General features: G+C 41.5%; 1 protein-coding gene across 3 annotated transcripts in view; it reads right to left on the reverse strand.

Moving 5' to 3' along the window:
* Nucleotides 1-331: 331 nt before the first annotated feature.
* Nucleotides 332-23,687, reverse strand: part of unc13bb (unc-13 homolog Bb (C. elegans)) — an 85,918-nt gene continuing 62,562 nt past the window's right edge. For 2 of the 3 annotated variants that reach the window (XM_078270810.1, XM_078270809.1), the window contains 18 exons: nt 22,775-22,912; nt 22,385-22,515; nt 22,134-22,219; nt 20,382-20,508; nt 19,254-19,350; nt 18,875-19,018; nt 16,155-16,232; nt 15,784-15,861; nt 7,169-7,257; nt 6,838-6,984; nt 6,458-6,581; nt 5,876-5,929; nt 5,648-5,725; nt 4,357-4,504; nt 4,009-4,065; nt 3,222-3,314; nt 2,932-3,091; nt 332-1,980 (listed from right to left, as the gene is read on the reverse strand). In XM_078270810.1, coding sequence (XP_078126936.1) covers nt 1,695-1,980; nt 2,932-3,091; nt 3,222-3,314; nt 4,009-4,065; nt 4,357-4,504; nt 5,648-5,725; nt 5,876-5,929; nt 6,458-6,581; nt 6,838-6,984; nt 7,169-7,257; nt 15,784-15,861; nt 16,155-16,232; nt 18,875-19,018; nt 19,254-19,350; nt 20,382-20,508; nt 22,134-22,219; nt 22,385-22,515; nt 22,775-22,912 — 2,115 coding nt within the window. In that variant the 3' untranslated portion in view covers nt 332-1,694. The remainder of the gene's footprint in view (nt 1,981-2,931; nt 3,092-3,221; nt 3,315-4,008; nt 4,066-4,356; nt 4,505-5,647; nt 5,726-5,875; nt 5,930-6,457; nt 6,582-6,837; nt 6,985-7,168; nt 7,258-15,783; nt 15,862-16,154; nt 16,233-18,874; nt 19,019-19,253; nt 19,351-20,381; nt 20,509-22,133; nt 22,220-22,384; nt 22,516-22,774; nt 22,913-23,687) is intronic. The other variant, XM_078270811.1, reaches the window with a different exon arrangement.

Genomic DNA, 23,687 nt, shown 5'->3' on the forward strand with positions numbered 1-23,687 from the left:
GAAAAGAAAACCCAGCCTAGATATAGTTACGTTTCCAATATCATCAAAGATGAAAAGTACAAAATGATAAGGAACGTCACTTGGAAAACGTATTTGACATCGTTATGGGCAAATAAGTGGCCGATCCTCATTGCTGAGAGCCAAAGGAAATACAAGGATACAAAAAAAACAAAAAAAATGATTATAAAGATACACTTTGTTTTTGTTTTGTTTTTCACCAAAGTAAGGCCACACTCATAGACCGAGCACGAACATATATGTAAACCAAAAGTAATTCTACACTCCATATCAACTCAGCAGCTGAGGAGTTTGTGTTTATGTTCAGATATCCTTTGGAAGTAAAAGTTGTTACCTGAAAAGTTCAACATTAAAATTCTAATAGACAGTTATCACTGTTATCAGTCAAGGGCACAGGTCGCCATCTACAGCATGTTATTCATTTCCAAACGAACACTAGGTTGTCACTTTATTCTGAGGGCGTTGAGTCATCTCATCAAACTGCTGTCTCTGCGTACAACTCTCAACTGTGCAAATCCACAAACACACCGTTCTGGCAAACGCGTCTGTCCTCGGCAGTAAATTAAATTCCAGCCCAGACAACAATAAATATTATAAAAAATAAATAAAATGGCTGCACCCTGCATGGTTACACTTAAGAGTGTTGTCAATGGAGCTTATACTTAGAAATAAATATGGCCAAAACAGGGTTCACCTTTAACATACGGTGTCCACACTGTTGGTCTCGTTTTGATTTAAATCATTATTATTCTTGATTTTACCACTTTGATTATATACTGATCGTATCACTAGTATTGTTACTAGGGAAACAGGAATGGGAATATAATAATATGGCAAGGCACACATTTAACTGATCAATCCTTTAAATTAAGGGGTACAATTAAGGGTTATTAGTTTAAGTACCTTCTCTTGTAACATTAGCTGTACAGGATCAACTTGTGAAACAAGCACAATTTTTCATCAGCTTCACTTCCCCCTTCTATTCAATAAATGACAGACAGAACTGGGACTGTCTCCTAGCTACCAGCCATTCTTTCAAACAAAAGACCCCTTTATGAGATAAACCACACCGGGTTTTCACATTTACTTTGAGTAAATCACAGTGGAGCTACAGAATAGAGCCTTGAAAAGACATGTTTTTTTGTTACGTCACACATTCACAGTTTGCAGGGTGTAAGGCATCAAACACATGGCCACGGTTCGAGGGGTTTAGGTGGGGTTATTGCACAACAACACTGGGGAGGTGTGGGAACGTGTTTGGCCCTCCAGCGGGGCCTGGCGTCCTCTGTTCCCCTGAGGCTGTGGCGTGCACACGGTGTCACTCCAGCTGATGAGGAGAAGGGGTTCAAAAAGGTTAACTGACTGGCGAAACACCTGGTGAGTGTGTGGTTGGGTGCTGTACAGTAGCTCGGTATATAATGTGAGTGTTGGAGAAACACGGAAAGGGAGCGGTTGTCCAAAATACCCAGAGTGTGAACGTGACAGTGTGTCGGTGAGCTTGGCAAGGCGCCACCAAACAGTCAACTAGCAGCTAAGACACATCAAAGGTCTAAGAAAGACGGAAAATACATATCCTGCCTTTTTGACAAGAGTGTCGCGTGAGATCCCTCTCTTGTTGTGGAATCAGGAGACCCCATCCATCCTTTCATCAATCTCTCTGTCCGTCTCCAGCTCCCTCATCTGCCCTCCTCGGCCGAACGAGTCTCTGATTTCAGCCTCACAAACTCCTTGGCCACGTCGTCGTTGGAGCGCTGCGAGAGGATTCGCATGGCGGTGAGGCCCGTGTCGTCCATGTGGATGCGTTGGCCGAGCGGGCACCAGCACGCGCAGGTGCTCTTCCCCGCGATGTCTTTTAATGGCATCACGGCCAAGCCGACCACGCTGTCTGCGCGGCCGAAGCAGTAGTCTTTGACGCAGACTTGTAGCTCGTAGCACTCAAAGTCATCCTGATTCCCCAGGACACTGTGGAGAGAGAACGCAGAGGTTCCAGCATTCAGTCTCAGTCATTGAACACAACAGTAGGTTGGTCAACAAAGCAGCGCTAGGTAAGAATTTTCGGTAACACTTTACTTGAAGGTATCTACATAAGAGTGACATGACTGATACATGAACCCTAACCCTAACCCTAACTTGTCATGACAAAAACCGAATGACACTTACTAAATGAAGCGTTATGTCATAAACGTTTATGACTTGTTTATAATGTTTATGACACGTTCATGACAGTGTCATGACACTCTTATGTAGATACCTTCAAGTTAAGTGTAACTGGATTTTCTTTCAAAACAAACCTTAATCCTACGGTTATGGTTATTATTAAATGTTAATATTTTCATTATTGATTCATCGTTTAGTCTATAACATGGGCTCTGAGTTTTTCAGAGCCCACTGTCCAAAACCCAAATATATTCAATGTACTGTCATGTGTGTCAAAGAAAAGCATTTTGATTTAAGAAGCTGAAACCAGAGAATATTTGCCATTTTTGCTTGAAAAATGACTAAAACAAATCAGTCGTCGAAATGGCCGATTATTGTTCTGTCCGTCGACACATCGCTGCTGCTCTAGATAGAAGTGAGAAATCCAAACTCTGAACCAGCAGCAAAACATCGCAGATTAGCCAGGCTGGTGGACATTAACATTACTGACGTCACATTACATCATCTCTAGTACTGAAGACCGCGTTCTTCAAATATTTGACAAGATAATCAAGGCACACAAACAGCTGCAAATCATGAAACCATACTGTACGTGTGTACTGTAATTAGACATGATATGAGGACGGTAAAGCAGACAGCAACCAAAAGATTGCCAAGTATCCGATGGTCATCATCTGTAAAACTGAGATTTCAGTGGTCGTGCTTTCTTCAGTCAATAAAAATGACAAAAGCAGGTCCAGCTGTCGCAGTACTTACAAACTGAAGGTCTCGTTGTACTTGGGAGACCAGCTGTTATTCTTGGATTTGGTCTGGAATTTGCGTTTCCTGTCGCTGAGGTGAGGCCCGATCACGGAGACCTCCACGAAGGGTCGGAACATGCCTGACGTCTGCCATTTTAAATCACTGGCTCCAATGACTAAATGTGCAAAAAACAACAACACACCGACACGTTAAAACGCAGTTGGCGAGGGGAAGGCGGTGATGTAATCAGATGAAAAAAACACTTGGCTAAAAAAGAAATGCCACATATTTAGCATCAGACAGACCTTTGCCAGTAACTTTCCGCTCCCCATTCCCAGGGTGAGTGTGCAGCTCAACCTGGACAGACACCTCACCTATTGGCTTGTCCACGCCCGAACCTAGTTCAACACACACCCAGACACATCAGTGAGCTTACATTTGGTCCGTTAAAAGGCACAAAAAATAAAGTCGGACTCATAATCCAGAAAAACGCGATTATGCGATCGCATAATTCAATGCATAATCAGCCAAAGTCCGCATATGTATGCGGGCGCCGCATTTTTTCAAATAGGCCGCACTTTCTTGCATGGTTTCATAATCCCCGCATTTTCGTTGCAAAAAAAGCAGCCATTTCCCCCTGTTGCCATGGGAACGTTATGAAGTGACATAATTACGCGACGTGAACATCATCGAAAAGCTGCAGACCCCGCGATGAAGCCACGATGAAACCGCAGTTTTTGCAAGTTCCCGCAATTTCATCGCATAAAATTGCATAAATATCCCGCATATTCCATCACATTTTTTTAAGAAAAACGTGCCGCATAATCAAGGATTTTTGCCCGCAACAATCAAATGAAAACGCCGCATTTTTCTGGAAGGACTGTTTAAAGAAGCGGAGGCAGGTGGAGAGGTTGGGTTAGGGTTGACCCAGTCACCTTAGCGGCACAGTGTGACAAAGCCATACATGTACACAGAGAGAGAGAGAGAGAGAGAGAGAGAGAGAGAGGGAGAGAGAGAGAGAGAGAGAGAGAGAGAGAGAGAGAGGGTGGGGGACAGAGAGGAGGGCTGGCTGATGATTTCAGTGAAACCTACCCCTGCTGGGCTGTATTTTCTCATTGGGAGTTAACCGAATACCCTTCCCATTGTGCACTGGCACAGAGGCAGCACAGGAGATAAAGAGAAGACAGCGATAAAATGTCAACAGGAAAACCAAACACTTTTAATAAAACACACAGAATACAGGTGCAATCCAAAAAGAGGGAATATTCAGTGAAAAGCTTTGTTTATCAAACACACACACACGCACACACACACACACACACACACACACACACACACACACAGTGCCCTCTCCTGGTCTACTGTGGGAAATGCATTCTTCCTATACTGTCACCTTTTTGGATGTATTATTATTATTATTGTTGCAGTGGTCAGAAGTACCTTGTGCATGTTGGGTGGTCACAAAGGTCTTGATGAGTGTGTCGGTGGTCTGAGTGTAGAGGGACAGAGCGTGGCGTAGCGAGGATAGCTCGGCGCTCTTCTCCAGGAACGCCTTCTTCAGCCCGTTGCCTCCCGCGTGGAAGTATTGCTGCCAAAGGAAACCGGGAGGTTTACTATGTTTTCGTCAAAGCATTAAGAGTTTTTTTTAAAACCAAGCCACTGATTGCATTAGGAACATCATCAAATATGTTGGCAGCGAAAACTGTCAAAATAAGATGAAAATTGAAAACAGCCAGAATCAGCCTTTAATAAGACAAGGATACATGTATTTCCTGGCGATCCGTTTGAAATTACAGAGCAAAAGAAAAACTCGTGGTTAACAACAGAATCAATTTAAATATTTTCAAAATGATCCTGGTCTGTTAAATCAGACAACACATGGTCACAAGCTGCTTACATAACCAAATTGTCCAAAAACTGCATGGATGGTTCCATACAATGCTCTTGCAAGCTAAACGAAGGATCAGTTCACTACTTTACTGAATTCTGGGTGTTTTTTCCTCAAAAAAACTAAACTAAACTTTGACAAAAACACAAAAAATGTATATCGTTTCATATAAATGAGGTTTCTTGACCATGAATTTGAGAAAAAAAAATAGTGTCAAATTAGTGGTAATACATTGGTGTGAATGGTGTGTACAGTATACTGATGGTTAGAGCTGGGCAATATATCGACATTATATCGATATCGTGATATGAGACTAGATATCGTCTTAGATTTTGGATATCGTAATATCGTGATATGACATGAGTGTTGTCTTTTCCTGGTTTTAAAGGCTGCATTACAGTAAAGTGATGTACTTTTCTGAACTTACCAGACTGCTGTAACTGTTCTATTATTTGCCTTTAACCACTTAGTCATCGTATCCACATCACTGATGATTATTTATCACAAATCTCATTGTGTAAATGTTTTGTGAAAGCACCGATAGTCAACACTGCAATATCGTTGCGGTATCGTTATCGAGGTATTTGGTCAAAAATATTGTGATATTTGATTTTCTCCATATCGCCCAGCCCTACTGATGGTAGTGTAGAAGAAAAAAAAAAGGAAAATGTTAGAAACCCCCCCGTCAAAAAGCGATAAAAATGTGTCTAAAAAGCGTCAAAAAAAAGTGTTCAATTTCAGTTTTGACCCAGGAGGACAACACAAGGGACAACAGTCGATGAAGCTAATTTGACCCGTCTCCCCTGCATCCTAATGAAACCAAAACCCGCAGTATAAACTGACCTTGATAGTGTCCAGTGCCACATCCATGACAGCACACTGCCTGGGAGACAGGCTTTTAGTCTCCCCCGCCATGTGATCCTGCACATCCAAATGATGAGCAAAGAGATGCGTTAGTTCTACAAAATTAGATTCCTCTCGCTCAGTGATTCAATTGGTTGTCAGTTCTTCAGTTTGGTAGCACGTGGGGGATTTCACATGGTGTAAAAACATATGAAGACATTATGATACCTTGAGTTTGGAGAGCTGACCCAGTTCTTTTGCAGCTGAGAGAATCTGTGCTCCCTGGGGTAAAAAAAACAAAAGAAATGGAATAGAGTTGCTGCTCTTTTGTCATTTGTGCACCTACAAGTCTAGGGCCGGGTACTGAATTCAATACTTTTTGGGCATCGACCGAAGTGCCTCTAAAGTATTGAGTATTGAAAAATGCCTTGACATTCAATACCCAATTTCAATACCTAAGGAGGAAATCTCGTCAGCGTCAGTGAGCCAATAAGCATGCAGCATGCTTCTACCAAGATCTAATATTGCTGGTGATTGGCTGTCCAACGTTACACGTCGTAGAGGCACGCAGGGACAACTGCCGTAATGTGTAACGTTGTAATTTCTTTGTGTTTTGTATAATTGGAATTGAAAAAAGTAGCGTTTAGGAACCGGTATCAAAGTCACGGTTTTTGTATCGGTACCGTTATTGAATATTTTTGAACGATACCCAGCCCTATAAAAGTCTAAGGGATTTGCAGTATCTACAAATGCTGAGGCAAACAAACAAACAAACGTTAGGCTGATAATGGTGAATGCCGTTGAGCTTACAAAGGTATCGTTGCCCTGTGGCAGGACAATAGTCTTCTCCAGGCTGCTCATTACGATCCTCCACAGCTCCTTGAGCACACGCTTCAATACAGTCTTCTCACATGCAGTGGCGAACAGTGTGAGCCTGCAAAAAAATTAAACACACACACACACACACACACACACACACACACACACACACAAATACAGAAAAACACAAGCTGATGAGACACGGGGGATCATAGCGAGTGCTGGGGTGTGTTAACCCCAATTGGTGTTAGTATGGTTGAAAATTGTTAAAATTTGTAATTCATGACTTTCGCCAAACTATTTCTGCAGGACAGAGATTTACGACCCAGAGGAAGAAAGAGCAATACAAAAACATGCATTCATCCACTCACTTTCCATCCAGGAAATCCATGAGTGGCCGTAGCATGTTGTCAGAGTCGCCGTCCACCTGGTTTTTGTTGTTGGCGTTGAGCGGCCCTTTGATCTGGTACAGCAGAGACGCCATCTGTCGCATACAATCATTGATATGGCTCTGGAAACTAAAAAGAAAGGAAACGATCAATCAGCACAAATGCACGTGTTACTGATTTACCTCTGGATGTACAGTATGTGTGTGTGTGTGTGTGTGTGTGTGTGTGTGTGTGTGTGTGTGTGTGTGTGTGTGTATATGTGTGTGTCTGTGTGTGTTTGGGAGGGGGGGGGATAAGGTCAGGATAAGGCTACCTGTTCCCAAATGTACTGCTGAGCTCATCCAGCACATTGTTCAGCTTCACCTGCAGGTCGTTCAGTAAGTCACTGGCCTCAGCGTCCATCTGCAGAGAGGCAGGCAGGAAGACAGAATGCAAGGAGGGTTAGTCGGTTACAATTTGACTGAAGGTGATTTATTGCATACGGAGAAAGTTCAAAAAGTGTCAACTCCAAAAACTTGAAAATGAAAAATAATTATGCTCAAGAGAGGAATTGTGTGTCAGCTCTCGGACGACATAGAACTCTTGCATTTCTTTAATGTCATATTGGCAACTTTAGGCCAAAATACCCCAGATTAACTTAAGAATTCAAAGCAAAAGCTAAAGGCCACAAATGGCAGCAGGAACTTAAAGGAGAATTCCGGTCGATTTCAACACGTAGCTCTGTTGTTTGGAAATTTGGAGTGCTGGCAGTAGCGAGAAAAACTAAACCAATCGGTGCTGCCTACACCGTGTTGTCCCCCTGCTAGCGTTAGCACCCAACAGGCTTAAACAGGGCAACGTGTTTTTAGCCTCTAAACACGCTCGAAATGTCATTACAAGTGCCTACCCATGTGCAGTGATTCCTTCCGAGGGAACACAGCAAATTTGACTGGAATATTGGATTGTATGAGTTCGACAATCGACTAGTGTGGACTTGACCGGAAAACAGGAAATAAACAGGTAGGTAACAGGAGGTATGTGCACTGGCTGGATTAACACAACTTTTATGCCTTTCTGTCACATCTACTGCAGTCAGATTCGCTGTGTTCCCTCGGAAGGAATCACTGCACATGGGTAGGCACTTGTAATGACATTCCGAGCATGTTTAGAGGCTTAAAACACGTTTAAAACTTGCCCTGTTTAAGCCTGTTGGGTGCTAACGCTAGCAGGGGGGACAACACGGTGTAGGCAGCACCGATTGTTTTCGTTTTTTTTGCTACTGCCAGCACTCCAAATTTCCAAACAACAGAGCTACGTGTTGAAATTGACCGGAATTCTCCTTTAAGATTTAAAAAAGAACTTCAATAACCGTCATGTTATTAAAAAAAAAAAAAAAAAAAGCACACCAACACAGACAATCTGTCAAGGTTCCTACTAAAGGATACCAAAGAGATGAGAGAGGCAGAGTTTACTGTAATGTTTGCATTCTGTGCTCCTGTAGCAGAGACGTGATTGTAGTTTGTAGAGTAGAAACATTCAAATGAAATTTTAAAATTCAACACACACATCTGAGTAAAACCCACCTTTAAACCAGCAGTCTCCAACTTTTGGAAAGGAGCAAATTGAAAAAAAAAAAAAAAAAAAAAAAGGTTTATTAACGCACGGGCACAGGGCGAGGGAACAAGTAGGGCAGTGAATCACCTCCAGTGTACCTAACCCAGGTATACTGTGGCGTCATCTAAATAAGCAGCGCCCTGCAGGAGAGCTATGCCATATGGATGAAGCCATTGGTGTGGCTCATTAAGTCAATGATCCAGTGGCCTTTTGATTCATGGCCTGTCAGGGTCACATAGCACCATTAGTGGGGAGCGACTGAGCCGCTTCGGCTGCGCAGCACATAGGGAAGGCTTCTGGGGCGAGGAAAGGCAGCTAGAAATGGATTGTGTTCTGTTTATAATGTGCTGGACGTGTTTTGTTTTGCCCGAGAGCAGTGTTGTGCACATGGGAATACTGATGTAATCTCGAGTCTGTACGCCTACACTCACCTTCTTGTCTTCAAATGCGTTTTCGGTCTGCGGCAGCACAAGACAGGTGGAGGGTTACACAGGACAACCTCAATTAACGTCATCCCATTTGGAAACGAACTTTCATTTATATTAGAATAACTACAGAGGATCGATGGCCATTACAGAAAGTGCTGTGGCAGCAGATACTGGCGTGCATATAACCTACCTTGTCTACTGGTTCATCCATCTTTGAGAAATTAAATAAAAGAGAAATAAAAATGGAAAACTGTCAAAAGAAATCCTGCTCTGTCGTAAGTGTAACTTTGTAAGCCACTTGAAATTAAAATAAAAAAAACACCACAAATACTGCAAGTTTTTGTTTTCCACACTGGAAAGCACATGCTGTATTTGTAACACCCACCTTCTCCAGGTCGGCCCATTGCAAACCAAAAAAAAGTGTTACAAAGAAAACACAAATTAAAAGGAAAGGAAACAACATAAAAAAGGGCTGCAATAAGGTTTGTTTCAGGGGAAATGAGATTTGAGGAAAGGCCAAGGAAAATGAAGGAGGGTGAAAACTCGAGGTGGAAATCACACGTTAGAAAAACTGCACACAATAAACGGCACCATGACAACCACAGGGCATTCTTGTTTCAGTAGGATTGAGTAGCACTGTGATGTTGCGGTTAGTAGGAAGAACAGGGCACACGAGAAGGACTCCTGAGAATGAAAGGTTACAACCACTTCAGACTGCAACAAACCTCAACCTCATTTTTCTCCCCTTCCTCCCCTACTTCTTCTTCTTCCTCCTCCTCCTCCTCCTGCTCCTCACTCTCCTCAAACTAGGAGCGGCAGTGAAAAGACAACACAACATCATTGCTCATTGCCGCAAATACCACAACCATACTCAACAAAGCTTGTACTTTCAAGATGATTTTGGTGCTTCCATTTCCCCAAACTAATATTACAAGTGATGCAATATTTCATTTGCAGAGATGAGCATTTGCGTATATGCAGACATGCATCCAAAACATGTATGCATATACGGGGAACTTGCCTGCCAAGCTAGCATTCTATTGTTGCGCTAGAAAAGAGGAAAAACATGATTGTGACTTCACTCTCCCCAAAAAAAAAAAAAATACATTTTAGTCAATTATGCCCTGCAAAAACGCAGTAACTACATATTTGATCAAAATGTAGTTAAAAGGTGCAATGGGTAGAATGCAAACGCCAGAATTCGAAGTAGAGTGAGACCTCCTTCTGCAGCTCTCCCTCTCCCCTCTTTGTCTCCCCGGGCTATAAATGTGCAGAACAGCCAATAGGAACTCTTTCTCTCTCTGAAATGACCTGTGATTGACCATAGTCTCCCGTGGGGGCTAGATTCTCTGAAGCCTGAATACAGAGCAAAGAGGAGGTGCCGAAGTCTAGGGCCACTTCAATTACAACATGCTGAAAGGTTATTATGGAATTTGTGCCCAACGATGTCAAAAATAAAGTGCTTAAGACAGAGCGCTGCACCCTCTGCCACAGAGAGAGACTACTACTAGACAGCTACAACAAGAGAGCAACATCAAGTGAAAGCTAACTGCTCAGGCAGTCACAGATAGCCACAGTTAAAGCTACAACTTAATTTACAGATTGATTTTTCCCTTGTGGTCATCTGTAAAAGATAATCATCCCTTTTAATGGACTACGGACACTGTGGTAATCCAGTTTCAATTCCACATTACTAAATTAGGGAGTAGCTGAATCCAAGAAAGGAGGGGGGGAAAAAAAAACAACTCCTTCAAAGGGTAATTAGCGTAGCATATCTCAGTAGCTGCCATCTCAGCTTTCGACTCAAGTGTATTTCATGTGATTTGGTGTGGGCAAGCTACCTTTAACCCACATACTTATCGGTCAGGCAACATCAGTAACAGACTTGCAACATAATGTGACCTCTCCAAACCACGAACCTCAAAAAATAAAAGGTCCAAATTAACCAAGTTCAAGAATGCTAATAGTGAAATAAAATAAAAGTCCAACTCAAATGCATGTAGAATAAGCCATCGAAGAACAAATTCAGTATCTGGCTCACATTGAGTAGAGATAGTACCAAAGGAGTGAGGATTTTCCATAACCATACACACAAAGTACAACGCATGTCTTCTGACTGCAATGAGGCTACTTTCAGAGGTTTCTATTAGGGATTGACCGATTATCGGGCCGTTTTTTTTGGCAGTTTGCAGATTATCTGTTTCTGCGTTTTATTTGCCCGATAACCGAAAAAGTTAATGAATTAAAAAGTGAGCTACTTTGGCTCTCCTACAGCTCTGTGTCTGTCCCTCTGCTTCGGTTTCACTCACCACTGAGTCTGACTTTATGACTATCTTTTACTGTGGATTATGTCGAAAGTTTCTAATTCATTAAATAATTGCTTAAATAATAAGCGTTTTAAACAAAGTTTTGTGTTGGAGTTTGTTAACATTTCATTCAAATCTTAATGTCGACTTAAAGATTTTCATTTTCACTGTAAAGGCATACCGGTTCCAAATATCATCGGTTTCATTAACTACTAATAATCAGCATCAGCATCGGCCTTGAAAAACCAGTACGGGTCGATCTTCATTTGCTAAAGCTGATTTTCATTTTGTGATTAATGAACACCGTCACAAAACAGTGAGTCTGAAAAGCCTTTCTATAAGGGACTGTTTGTTATTTATTTCAGGGGCCACGGGGGAGTTTCGGGATCTTTAATCAAAAAAGACCTGACCCTCCCTTCACCAGCAATACATTTTGGATGACCCTCCAAAATGATATGGGAAAAAGGGATGACCCTCCCTAACAATGTATTGATGCCTTCTGTACCGGTTTGCGCTTGGCAAAGATATACAGATAACCACTGTTTGTTTTTTTTAACAGCCATGACTTACGTGACTAAATCTCTGCATTCTCATCTTACGCATCACACTCCTCCTCTGTTATGGTGTGGTGGCCATTTCAGTAGATTTACTCACTAACATTGTTGTGGAAACACAATAAGCATAGAAACTAAATGCACACTTCCTGCATTACTGCATTACTTCAAATACTAAGTTACTCTTCTAGTAAACTAGTATTCACATGAAATAAAACAATACAACATTGAGACCATTCAGCAAAGGACACTGGGAAATAACAAATTCAACACTGGTTGCTATGGACTCGTCACTAGGCTTCCTCAGTCATTGTATATTTTAGCACATAGGTAAAGCTGCCAAAGCTGAACATTATCCAAAACTCCTTTTCTCTTGACAAGTGTCAATTTGGGGGCTTGCATGCTACCACTCCGTCCTTCTCAAATACTTTGAAAAGGCTGTCGTTTATCGTTTATATATATATATATATATATATATATATATATATATATATATATATATATATATATATATATATATATATATATATATATATACACAAGGACGAAAAATATTTTTCTGATATTTGAATCAGGTATGGCTGCAGCCTGGAGACCTCCCGTCTCATGCCCTCTCGGCTTGGTGCAGTCTGCGAGCTTTGACTTTTCAAAATAAAAGCTCGCGTCTGGTATGTTTTCATATGGTGTTTTGGATGTTTTTGAACTAAACAGTACAGCAATCATGCTAATGAATACAATTATTTTTTCAGCAGATGTCTTAGTTGCAACACGATGGAGCTAGCAAAGCAGTTATGCATTTATATGTGCGAACGGGATTTATTCAGTTTGGGAAATCCCACGGTCTCTAAAGCTACAGCTCAAATTGTCTGGCTGACTAAACAGGGAGGGACCCATTTGCTAGCGATAGGGGCCGAGACTGAGAGAGCTGCATGGAGCTCCAACAAAAATTGGATGACCCTCCCCTCAACAAAGAATAAAAAGACATGACCCTCCCATATCTTCCTCCGGTGGTCCATTCCATAAATACCGAACAGTCCCTAAACTTGCTGTTCATATTTTAGAAAGTGTTAGACAGATAGATAAATTATCCAGCAGGATAGCAAACAAAAAAGCTGGCCCAGGAATGCTAGCTACATCAGTAGTACCTGTTCCAATTCAATTCAAACAACTTTTTTTATCCCTAAAGGGCAATTCAATGTTGAAGTCAACCAGTCACATAAAAAAAAATTACCATTGTTCAAGTATTTTTTTAAAATTTTTAACCAATGCTAGCAGTGACTTTGGTCATCCCCTGACTTTTATTTTCCCCGACCACCATGAAGTTCACATTTGTGGTTCTGATATTTCTGATATCTTCATGCCTGCATCCCCCCCTCCCAGGATAAAGTGTAATAACCTTAGTAATTCTCTGACTGTTCATTGAGCGCCATCATCAGGTCAACTGTTTAACTTGTCCACTACTTGGTTAATGATAAACACTTGCACTACTAATGACATTCCCATTGACGACAGCAAAGTCACTAGACTAGAACACATTAAGCTACTGTAAATGCTAAAGAAGGGGTTGGCTACGTGGGATTGTTGATCTACCAGTCTCTAAACTGCAGCTCAAACTACTACCCATGAATCTATTCTGCTACCATCCACAGTACCCACCGGAGCCTTTGCTTCCTCATCCTCAGTTCCGACCTGCTGTCCGAACCAGAGGAAGGAGGGAAATAATGAATACAGGGATGCATCGCACGCCATTAAACAACCAAAAGATGTGCTTTAATATGGACAAAAATCGGCCCATTTCAGCTCTGCTCAGATCATGATGCAAACCTACCTCCTCCTCCTCTCCTGCCTCTTCCTCCTCATCTTCCTCATTGTGCTTTAATTGTAAAGTGAAGACACTGGTTGAAACTTTAGCTGCAGTGTCCAACTGCTACAATCCTACAACCGACCAAGCACCACTAAAAACAATAATGCGCTACAGCTAGAATACATGGGCTAAAACACTACATGCAAAAGCATGGTAGGGATTGAAAGCAGAGGGAGGTCACAGCCGACAGAGAAGCTATCGATTGTCCTCACTGTAGCTACACTAATAGAGGACATGATTTAATTAAGTCTCTGTCTCGATATTCTCTAGCCTATGAGGCAGCACAGGGTCTAATCTCTGTCAGTATTGATCTACAGCAGGGGTCTTCAACGTGTTTTAGGCCAGGGACACCTTAGCTGAAAGAGAGACCTAGTAGGCACACCCTACTGCATACATATATCGTATAAAATATGGGTTGCATATTAAACTGGGCAGAATAGATCAAAATAAATGTTAGGGTGCCCGGATAGCTCAGTTGGTAGAGCGGGCGCCCACATATAGAGGTTTACTCTTCAACGCAGCGGGCCTGGGTTCGACTCCGACCTGCGGCCCTTTGCTGCATGTCATTCCCCCCCTCTCTCTCCCCTTTCATGTCTTCAGCTGTCCTGTCAATAAAAGGCCGAAAAAAAGGCCCGAAAAATAATAATTAAAAAAAAAGAAAGAAAGGTTATTATTCATACGTCATATTTTAACGTTAGACATACCATACATGTACCTTCACGGTTGAATGCACTTAATGGAAGTCACTTTGGATAAAAGCGTCAGATAAATTACATCAAATGTAATGTAATACATGCGGGAGGCACAGTTCATCATTAAACTTAAAGGGTAACTACCGTTTTTTCCAACCTGGACATTATTTTCCCATGTTTTTGTGTCTAAGTGACTGATGGGAACAACAATCTTTGACATTGGTCCAGTACTAAGCAAGATCGCTGCAGTTGGCAGCGGCAAAACAAGCTACAGTATAATGTAAGTTAATAGGGCAATCCATCTTGTATTTACCTTCATAAAAGTGCTCGTTTTGCCACTGACAGGCTCAGATTGTTATTCCAAGTGTCTGACAACATTATGGAAAGGATTTCTAGGGAGGTCGACCTTTCTGTTAAAGAGGAAGATCCTTTTTTTAAACATAAAAACATCCGCAAAATTGCGTTAGCTAAACCCACTGAATGACGTGTATTTTACGATGCTAAAATTACTGTTTATTTACATGGAGTCTGGCGGGTTTAGCGAACGCGATTTCGCGAATGTTTTTATGTTTAAAAAAAGGATCTTACTTTTTAAGGCCGACCTCCCTAGAAATCCTTTCCATAAGGTTGTCAGACACTTGGAATAGTAATCTGAGCCTGTCAGTGGCAAAACGAGCACTTTAGTGAAGGTAAACACAAGCTGGACAATTGCCCTGTTAACTTAAATTGTAGCTTTCGCCGCTGCCAGCAGTCTTGCTTAGTACTGGACCAATGTCAAAGATTGTTGTTCCCCTCAGTCACTTAGACACAAAAACATAGGAACATAGGCTCCAGGTTGGAAAAAACGGTAGTTACCCTTTAACTGTGTGGCTACCATAATAGCTACCTTACCTATAGTACGCTTATCTTCAATGTGTAAATCATTTTCTTTTCACAAATATGCCAATTTATCTTTGCTATTAATATGTTGGATTCACATTGATGTATATTTTCAGACATTTGTATTTAAAAACTTTCAAAAAGATATTTTAAACAGAATTTGGCGGCCCACCTGCACTAACTCCGAGGACCCCCTAGGGGTCACGGACCCCCTGTTGAAGATCTCTGATCTACAGTATGCGTTCATTGACAGCATCACATTAGACACTGGGATGGCGTATAGACCTTTTGAACAACTTCCACTACGGCCTTGTTAAGAGTCAACACTATGTCCTAATACCAGGCATCTACTTTACATGCTATCAACTACCACTACTGCACATACCAGCACTCCGCCTGTTGCAATCTGACACACGACAGACACAAATAAAAGTTCAAGGAACCACCCTTAGTATATATACTTGTCATGCTTGAGTAAGAAATGTTTCGTTGATTAGTCATTTTGTGTTTAGTTTTTTTAGCCATTAGGGCATTAACAGTATCATACTGGTACTGTCTGCCATCCAGTATGATGCCATAGCACATTATCCACGCCTTTGTCTCCAGACTTACCTGTTTGGCGCCCATCGACTCAAACATCTTCTCCAGCTGAATTCTTAACTGCTGCACATTATTCATCAGGACACATGGCTACCAGAGGACACAGGAAGACAGAGACATAAAAGACAGAGAGATTACACACAAGTGATTGCAATTGTACGGCTGTGTAAAATATTTCGTTTTTTGTTTACGTAATTATTCAACTTTGGAAAGAGGTTTCTACATGTGATGATGGAGCCACTGGAGGGTTTGCCAAGTGTCAAAAAAAATCCCCAAAAATTGGATTTGAACGATATTATGTAGGAGGTACAGCAGGTAAACCACACCGGTGAATTTAAAATGGCTGACTGTAGTGCGTAAAGCACAAAAAGATGACAACTTACAATCTTCTCCTTGTCAACATAAGTCGGAAAACTCTTGGTCAGAATGGCGCTGTACTGGAGAAGAACTTTGGCAATAGTCTGAAAAGATAAAGAGGAAGAAATGCATTAAACCTGGACGGAACAGAACTTAATTTGAAATCATTTAAAAATGGTTATAGATCCAATTACTTATTTCTCATAAAACCCTTCCCGGAGGGGACTATATTACACTTTCGGGGGAGTATGTCTGAATGATCTCTTCCAACTACGGTATTAAAAACATTCCTAAATGTCCCGTGATGTATTCTCTGGCATGCAGGAAAGCAAATCCCCAATCTAATAAAACTGTGCTGTCCCTAAGACTTTCAGGAGGGGAGTATTATGTCCAATTCAACATTTATTTTTAATGAAGGAAATATAAAATTCCCTTTAGAAATATTTGAATGTCCCATCAGACAATGGTGTAGCTGATTTCTTAGTGTTTCTAAGGAAAGAACATAGTCACAGTACAAATGTGATCCTTAAAGTGACTATATCAAACTTTTTAATGTTTCTAAAGCTCTGTCATTTTTCATATAATGGTCTTAAATGAGCTGTAACAGCAAACGAGACTAACAGTGAAAATAACGCTATTTTTATATAGTTTTTAGTAAGGCATCTGCTCGGGTTCGATTTTCCCCGCAAATTCACAAAATGATTTGCGGCAGGTAGACGGTGCTACAGTAACACATTCTCATGGGTCACAGATTTCTTTGTAACACCAGAAAAGCCAGTGTTACCATATCCAGCCAGCTGAGCCAGGTAAAAGTAAGCAGGATATTTTGTTATATCAGCCTAATTGTATTTTAATGTTATTTTAGAAGTTATCTGTTGTAGTTGTGGCTGATACTGGGGCAGGGCCATCACAGAAAAGAAGGAAATTAAACAAAGAACAAATAAAAGCTAAAAGGGAAAGGGAAAGACAACGGGCGGTAACGCAAGTCACACTTGGTCGGGCTATCAACAGATGGAGACAATTACGGGATTGTAAATGATTCAAAACCGACCCCGAATTGGCCCGCAGCCGTAATATGTCCGTTTCATTCATAAAATAACTTTACAATGCGCAATGTGGTTGTGCATCAGTAGCCAACATTAAATTATGCCCTTTTAGTCCGCGTTTGTGTTCGCTTACTATTTTCTTTTCCCTTGTCCCCCTGTAATGTCACTTAAACGTAAAGCGTCCGTGGGTTTCATATAATGCGCTAAATCAATCTAAGTTATCATTACGTTGGTTTCTTCAACAAACTGTGACAGTGATACCTGGTTTAGCTCACCAGACCAAAGTAGGCTAAGTTACCGTATGCAACATTTGAAATGCAACGATGCATCTGTAACTTATTATTTAATTGTAAAGTAATGATTTTCTGGTTGAGCAAGACATTCATCGCGACTATATAGACCTCCCCGTAACGCTAACTCAGTAATCTACAGTGGGCAATAAAAGCACCGTAAAGAAAAGACCTTTACGACAGCAGCTGTAGTAAAAACACTACCCATTTAACACGCGCATGCCGCCTTAACTGAGTCTTCAAAAAAAAAAATAATAAAAAAAAAATATATATATAACCACAAGTCGCATCAACACAGTCTGTAGGAAACAAGGTAACGGCGAGTTGTAAAGATACCACCAATCACAAAGGAAAGAGCATTTGCTGGCGGTGAGTGTAACTGTCATTTATTCACATTTAAAGGGATAAATAGCCATTTCACCGTCGCGTGTGCGTCGGAGTTTGTCAACAAAATGTGCGGGCAGCTGGGGCATGCCCGGGCAGAGACGGGGTGAGTGGACTTACCGGAGCGTTGGCATACGGCAGGCAGAAAACATTTATATGTTTCTCTGTCCTGTTCTTCACATCAGCGAGGCTTTCTTCTCTTGTTTCAACGAAGTCAATACGTGACGAAGTGACTGGAAATATCCATCACCTCTCGCGCGTGGATTCTCAACGTCCCGGCTGCTGCCCGGTCTTTGAGACACAGCTGTTGTCTGTTTTTTTTTTTTTTTTAAATCACTACACGCGGTTCACAATACACGGTTAGTTAGCGTAGTTAAACACCACGCACAGTGAAATTACGTGTCCTGTTTTTATTTCACGCATACTATCTGCTGCAGTGAGTGAAGCTATGGGCTGAGCTCTGTTATCTCAGAGCGGTTTGTTTTGGAGAAGAGTTGTCAGGCAAAGTGGAAGAGCGTTTGTCACGGAGGATAAAGGGAGCAATGCCAGTAAAATTGTTATAGCACTTTTTTTTTAAATAGTTTAATGAGCTTAAAATTGCACATTGCAACTGTTATTTTGAAAAGCTGGTTATTTATTAATTATTATTTAAATTTAATATTTAGTATAGTGTGTAGTACAGAGTCTGCACTACAGAGATGTATTAATTATATATTTAAATTTGATATTTAGTGTAGTGTGTAGTACAGAGTCCCCCCCCCCCCCATTTTCTGCGGGAAACCCTGCTACCGCTATTGTCCAAAGCAGCCTCTAGAATCAACACAGACTGACAGTTACATATAGCCACTTTAATAGTCCGTTCATTAGCCATTATGGAAATGTAAGACCCAAACCCACACCATGTAGCTCCAGCAACTATGAGTTACAAACGAGGGCTCTGTGCTGTTTTCCAAGACAAATCCTTTCACAGTGGGATGTAGTGGCGAGCACGTTTTCAGGTTTCACCACCCAGTGAAATGGGTTTACCTTGGAGAAGCGGCGGCTGTACTGAGCCATGACGGTAGGGTCGGGACATTCCAGTTTCTTGATGATCTCAAAGCTCTGGTTGAGCTGGGTGAAGATGTCCACCACAGAGCAGGAGAACAGAGCATGCTCAGACGTCTGCTGGAACTGAGACGGCGTAGGACGACAAGGGGAAAACAAACAATTACACAAACCATACTTAGTTATTGGATTTAAGCTACTGTATATCTACATGCTGTAAAACTGCTTTTTGAAGTCCATGCGCTGGTAATGCGCGCGTGTCTGTAAACATGGACACTAATTTCACTCTTGCCATTTTTATGACAACATAACCTCCTTGGCTGAGGTAACAACATATAAAAGGTCAATATTATTGTCTTACTCCGTCTTTTTTGTCTCTCTCTAGGGCGCCATGCATAAACTCCATAGATACGTCCTCATTTTCCCCCAACCACTGTAGCACAAACTGTAGGAACCATCTGCAAGGAAAATAAAGACAACCAGAGTTATTTATTTATTTCTACTGAATTGGTATTATTACCCTAACCAATACCTGGGTTAGGGATCAATCAATCAATTTGATAATCAAAAAGAAGTTCTTGAATGTAAAAAAGAATGTAATGTTTCCTCTAGGGTTGGTAATGATTAACCGTATACGATGTGTGTATATATGTATTTATTAATATATACAGTATATATATATATATATATATATATATATATATATATATCAGTTAAACAATTAAAAAGAATATTTATTAAACAAAAAAGTCTAAAAATAAGCTATACAATCCTTTTTTCTTAACTGCTAAAGGTGTTTTTTGGTGTTTGTGGCTCTCTGATGGACGGTGCTCACCGTGGAGCGTTACGTGATACATGCCACTACATCGGTGAGGACTGGCTGGCTAAATCGGCCGTCCTACACATGGAGGATGCCAGGCAGACACACGGCCCACAACCTCGCAGGTGGATGCGGTGGAGACGGGCTCGGACACATGCTCTTTGGAAAAGCTACAGACTTGTGTCGGTCGCACAGCGGTTCCAGAAAAGTGGCTGCATGTGTCCACGACAACGCACGCAACGTCGTGGCTGGAGACCGGTACAAGTCTGCAGCTGCTTGAAAAACATGGAAAGTATGTCCGAGCCTCGAGGACGGGGTGAACTGGGACTCTGTTGCCTGTTTCTCGGTTGACGGTTAATCATCGCTTAAAAGAAGGCTCGGCTATAGGGCTGCACGATGTGAGGTGGCGATTATTTTTAACAGATTTTGCGATTGCGATATGATTCACTATATTGGAGGGGATGATCATTTTTGTATCATTAGTCTCATTTTCATTGACAAATATTAAAATTGAAAAACTGAATATGATAATAGTGTGATTGTTGCGAGGATCTGTACCAAACAAAGATCTTTTCTTAAGTCTGTAAAATCGGATTTGTAGGCTGGGACGTCTCTGCAGCTCCACAGTTCCTAATTCAGAATGGTTTGACACAAATATAAGTCACTTACGATGGGTAGTCGGGAACGACGCCCTTGAAGTTTGGCAGCTCCTTGACATATTCATTGTTGAGCCACTTGACTTTGAAGTGCAGGTTCATGTAGTCGGTGCTCTTACACAGCCTGTGCTTCTCGTGCTCTGCACATTACAAAAGACACAAAGAGTCTGTGAGCACTGGGATGAGTTTTTGTGACAGAGGGTGGGAGAGATCCATGCCATCAAGTTGCATTATGGGATGAGTAAAATCAAAAGGTCCTTGGACCGTAACTCATACCGTCTGCTAAAAGTCAGGATAGCCTCCGAATTCTTTTTTTAAATGTGTTTCTCACAGGCCTAGCAACTTAATGGACGTGCAATGCTAAAAACCTACAGTGCACCTTTAATCCTAATCTCACCCACACCACAACATAACACTAATTTCAAGACTACATCTTTTAAAGTATTTGTTAAAAAACTATACTCACATGCCCGTATATGCATTAAAAGAAATGTCTTTACTGGCCACAAAGAGAATGAATTCCAAAGCTTAGCTGAAGCTAACATGAGGTTTTGTTCTTAAATGTACATGCAGTATAGGCAGTATATGCGAGTATTGTTTTAAGACAGAATTGAAAAAAAAAAAAAAAAAAGTGAACCAACCCTAAACCCTGAAACAAAGTCATCTCTAAATGTACCTCTACCTGTATCTATGCTAAAGTTAGTTACATTCTCACATTAAAGTCGTGGCATCATTCTAAAATATCCTCTTTTATATATCCCCAATTTTTGGCCAAAATCCTCCGATGCTCTAATATGAAAACGACAAAACCCCCCACTGTGTAACACTTATGTCATTGTATGTATTTGCCCACAGATTTACGTGACTTAATAGTGACAGTGCTCTTGGAAGTTTTAGTCATTACTACGTGACTTTTCCTGCCGTTACTGATGTTACTCCAACTGTGCTCATATGAGTTAAAGATACTCTTGTAGAAAGTAACTGGAGGGATTTCGCATTAGCAACATTTATTCAATAGTTCAGATCGAACCAGGCACTGGAGTCATTTTTTTTTTTTTTTTTAGCAACCCCAAAAAAAAAAAATATTACTTCTCTTAGCTTTGAAGTAGTATTTTGTAGTGCTTCTAGAGCAAAATCGCTCAGGACTTATTCCATCTCTGAACACATTTGCCATCCATTTTTATATTAATACAGATTGGAAATGAAGGGGCCACCACTTCTGTACTGTAGTATGTGGAACAGATATTTCACAGTGATAGTCTCTGTAGGAAAGAGGCTGGGATAAAAGCAGAACTTCCACTGGGGACCGGTGGTGCTGTACAGTACAGTACAGAAGAGAAAAAAAAAAAAATCAGAGAGGCTCATGGGAGACATAAGCTGCTTTCAAACCCTGCACAGTTATAATTTTGCTCTTTCACTTCGGTATCATTTCTACCCCAGAACTTCTCTTCTATTCATGCCATTTCAATAGTGTCATAGGAGCTTCTCTTCTGTTCTACTTGTTCTTAGCCTCTGACCCTTCAGGCTTTCCCTTCACTTATAGATACACAAATACCTTCTCGATTCAACACAGCAGAATAATAAACAGTCTATGGTATGGCTCTACAGGATACTATGGAAACACATATACGCAGGTACGATCATATACTCTTTTTGTGAGTCGAGAGTGGGAGCCAAATGACGAGAATTTACTGCACGCCCCTCGTACAACGCAGCAAGTGACCATGAGCGGGATGATGGACATCCGACATTGGGTGTGACTTACCTTCCATAGCGTACTTCATGTCCTGAGCGAACAATGTCCACATGACCTCCGCTGACACCTTCCCTACGTTCAGCTCTTGGGGGAATCTGAGAGAGAGGTGACAATTTGACAACGATTAAGGGTTTGGAACATTTGGAAATAAATATTAAAGAAATCTCCTCCTCCCCACGAGATTTATTCAAACGGTCTACGTGTTTCATGCCATTTTTAAAAGGTAGTCAAGCTAAAGGGAGTGTACGCCCATTACTAACTGGTTGAGCACAGGTGTGTAGGAGTTTCGGTCCTCTTCAATGATGGAGACAATGAGCATGATGAGTTTGGGCCAGAAGTCCAAGTTCTTGATGCTCGGACCCTGCTCGTCCAAAGGGAGCTCCTCCTTGTTCTAGATTAGAACACAACACAGTCAGCCGCTAAAACAAAAGAGACTTCAACATAAAAACACAATCTGTATAATCACTTTACGTCTGCTGTAGTAGTCATGTAGTCACACTATACAGCAGTTCGTACACATGTTATTGTCCCCAGCTGTCTCAGTTTGATAAAGCGATTGGTTGGTAGATATGTATACCCTTTACCTACCCTTGCAGAGCTTTCACTTACTGATGCTCCTGCAACAGTTAGATCATTAGTATGCGACTCACTGTGTCAATAGGTTGGTACTGTCTACTGTACAGCTCGTGGCAGTTATTGAAGATGTAGTCGTACGTCGAGTTGAGGCAGGCCTTGACACAGTCCCTCACCACCTGGCTGGCTCTGGGCGGAGACTGTAACTCCTGGACCTGAACACCAGATGGAGATAGCAACACTGGCGGTGAATGGCTGCAAACAATCATTAACACTTACAGTACCTGGCAACAGGGTTATTATCTGCAGGGTGCAATTTGTAAAAGAAGCAGAGGGGGGGGAGGGGGTTTGATCATGCACAACTAAACAAAACATGCAAGAATTAAATCCCCCTTTCAATACCATGAATATAGAGCCACTTGGCCAGCCGTGTCAAAACACTTATTTATGACCTTCAATATTCATTGGAAAATAATCTCAGAATGAAATAGCACAACGTGGTGTCAACATAAAACGCGCTTTCAAGCTGGAGAGCGGAGTTCACTATGCGGCTAAGACAAAATACTTTCACCCAGGAAACGCTCGTTCGTTCCTCCGGAGTGTTTTTTTCCGAAACCCTGATCTTTTTCCTAAACTATAGTCGTTTTAAAGCCTAATAAATTTAACTGCCATCGCCGCATGACGCTCACTTTTTCTGGACTGACCCCACTACCACGGCCCCTGAAAGGACCGTCATCTGGCAGTGCCTGTGGCCGGCTCACAGTCACCTATTGGCGGCTAAACAACTGCCGCTGGTAGCCGGCGTCCCGGAGTTCTGTAGCGGTTAAAGACAAGCAGCAACTGCTGCTTGGATTTTATCGTTCTATTGCATTATGTGTTCACGTTACAGAGCTTTACTAAGTTTAAAATACTTCTATTTTAGGTATATAATATATGGTCTATTGGTGAAGTAGCATAGCCTAGAAATCTAGACGCACCCTAGCAGTAGCA

The sequence above is a fragment of the Sander vitreus genome, chromosome 16 (assembly GCF_031162955.1).
Source record: "Sander vitreus isolate 19-12246 chromosome 16, sanVit1, whole genome shotgun sequence".
NCBI lineage: Eukaryota > Metazoa > Chordata > Actinopteri > Perciformes > Percidae > Sander > Sander vitreus.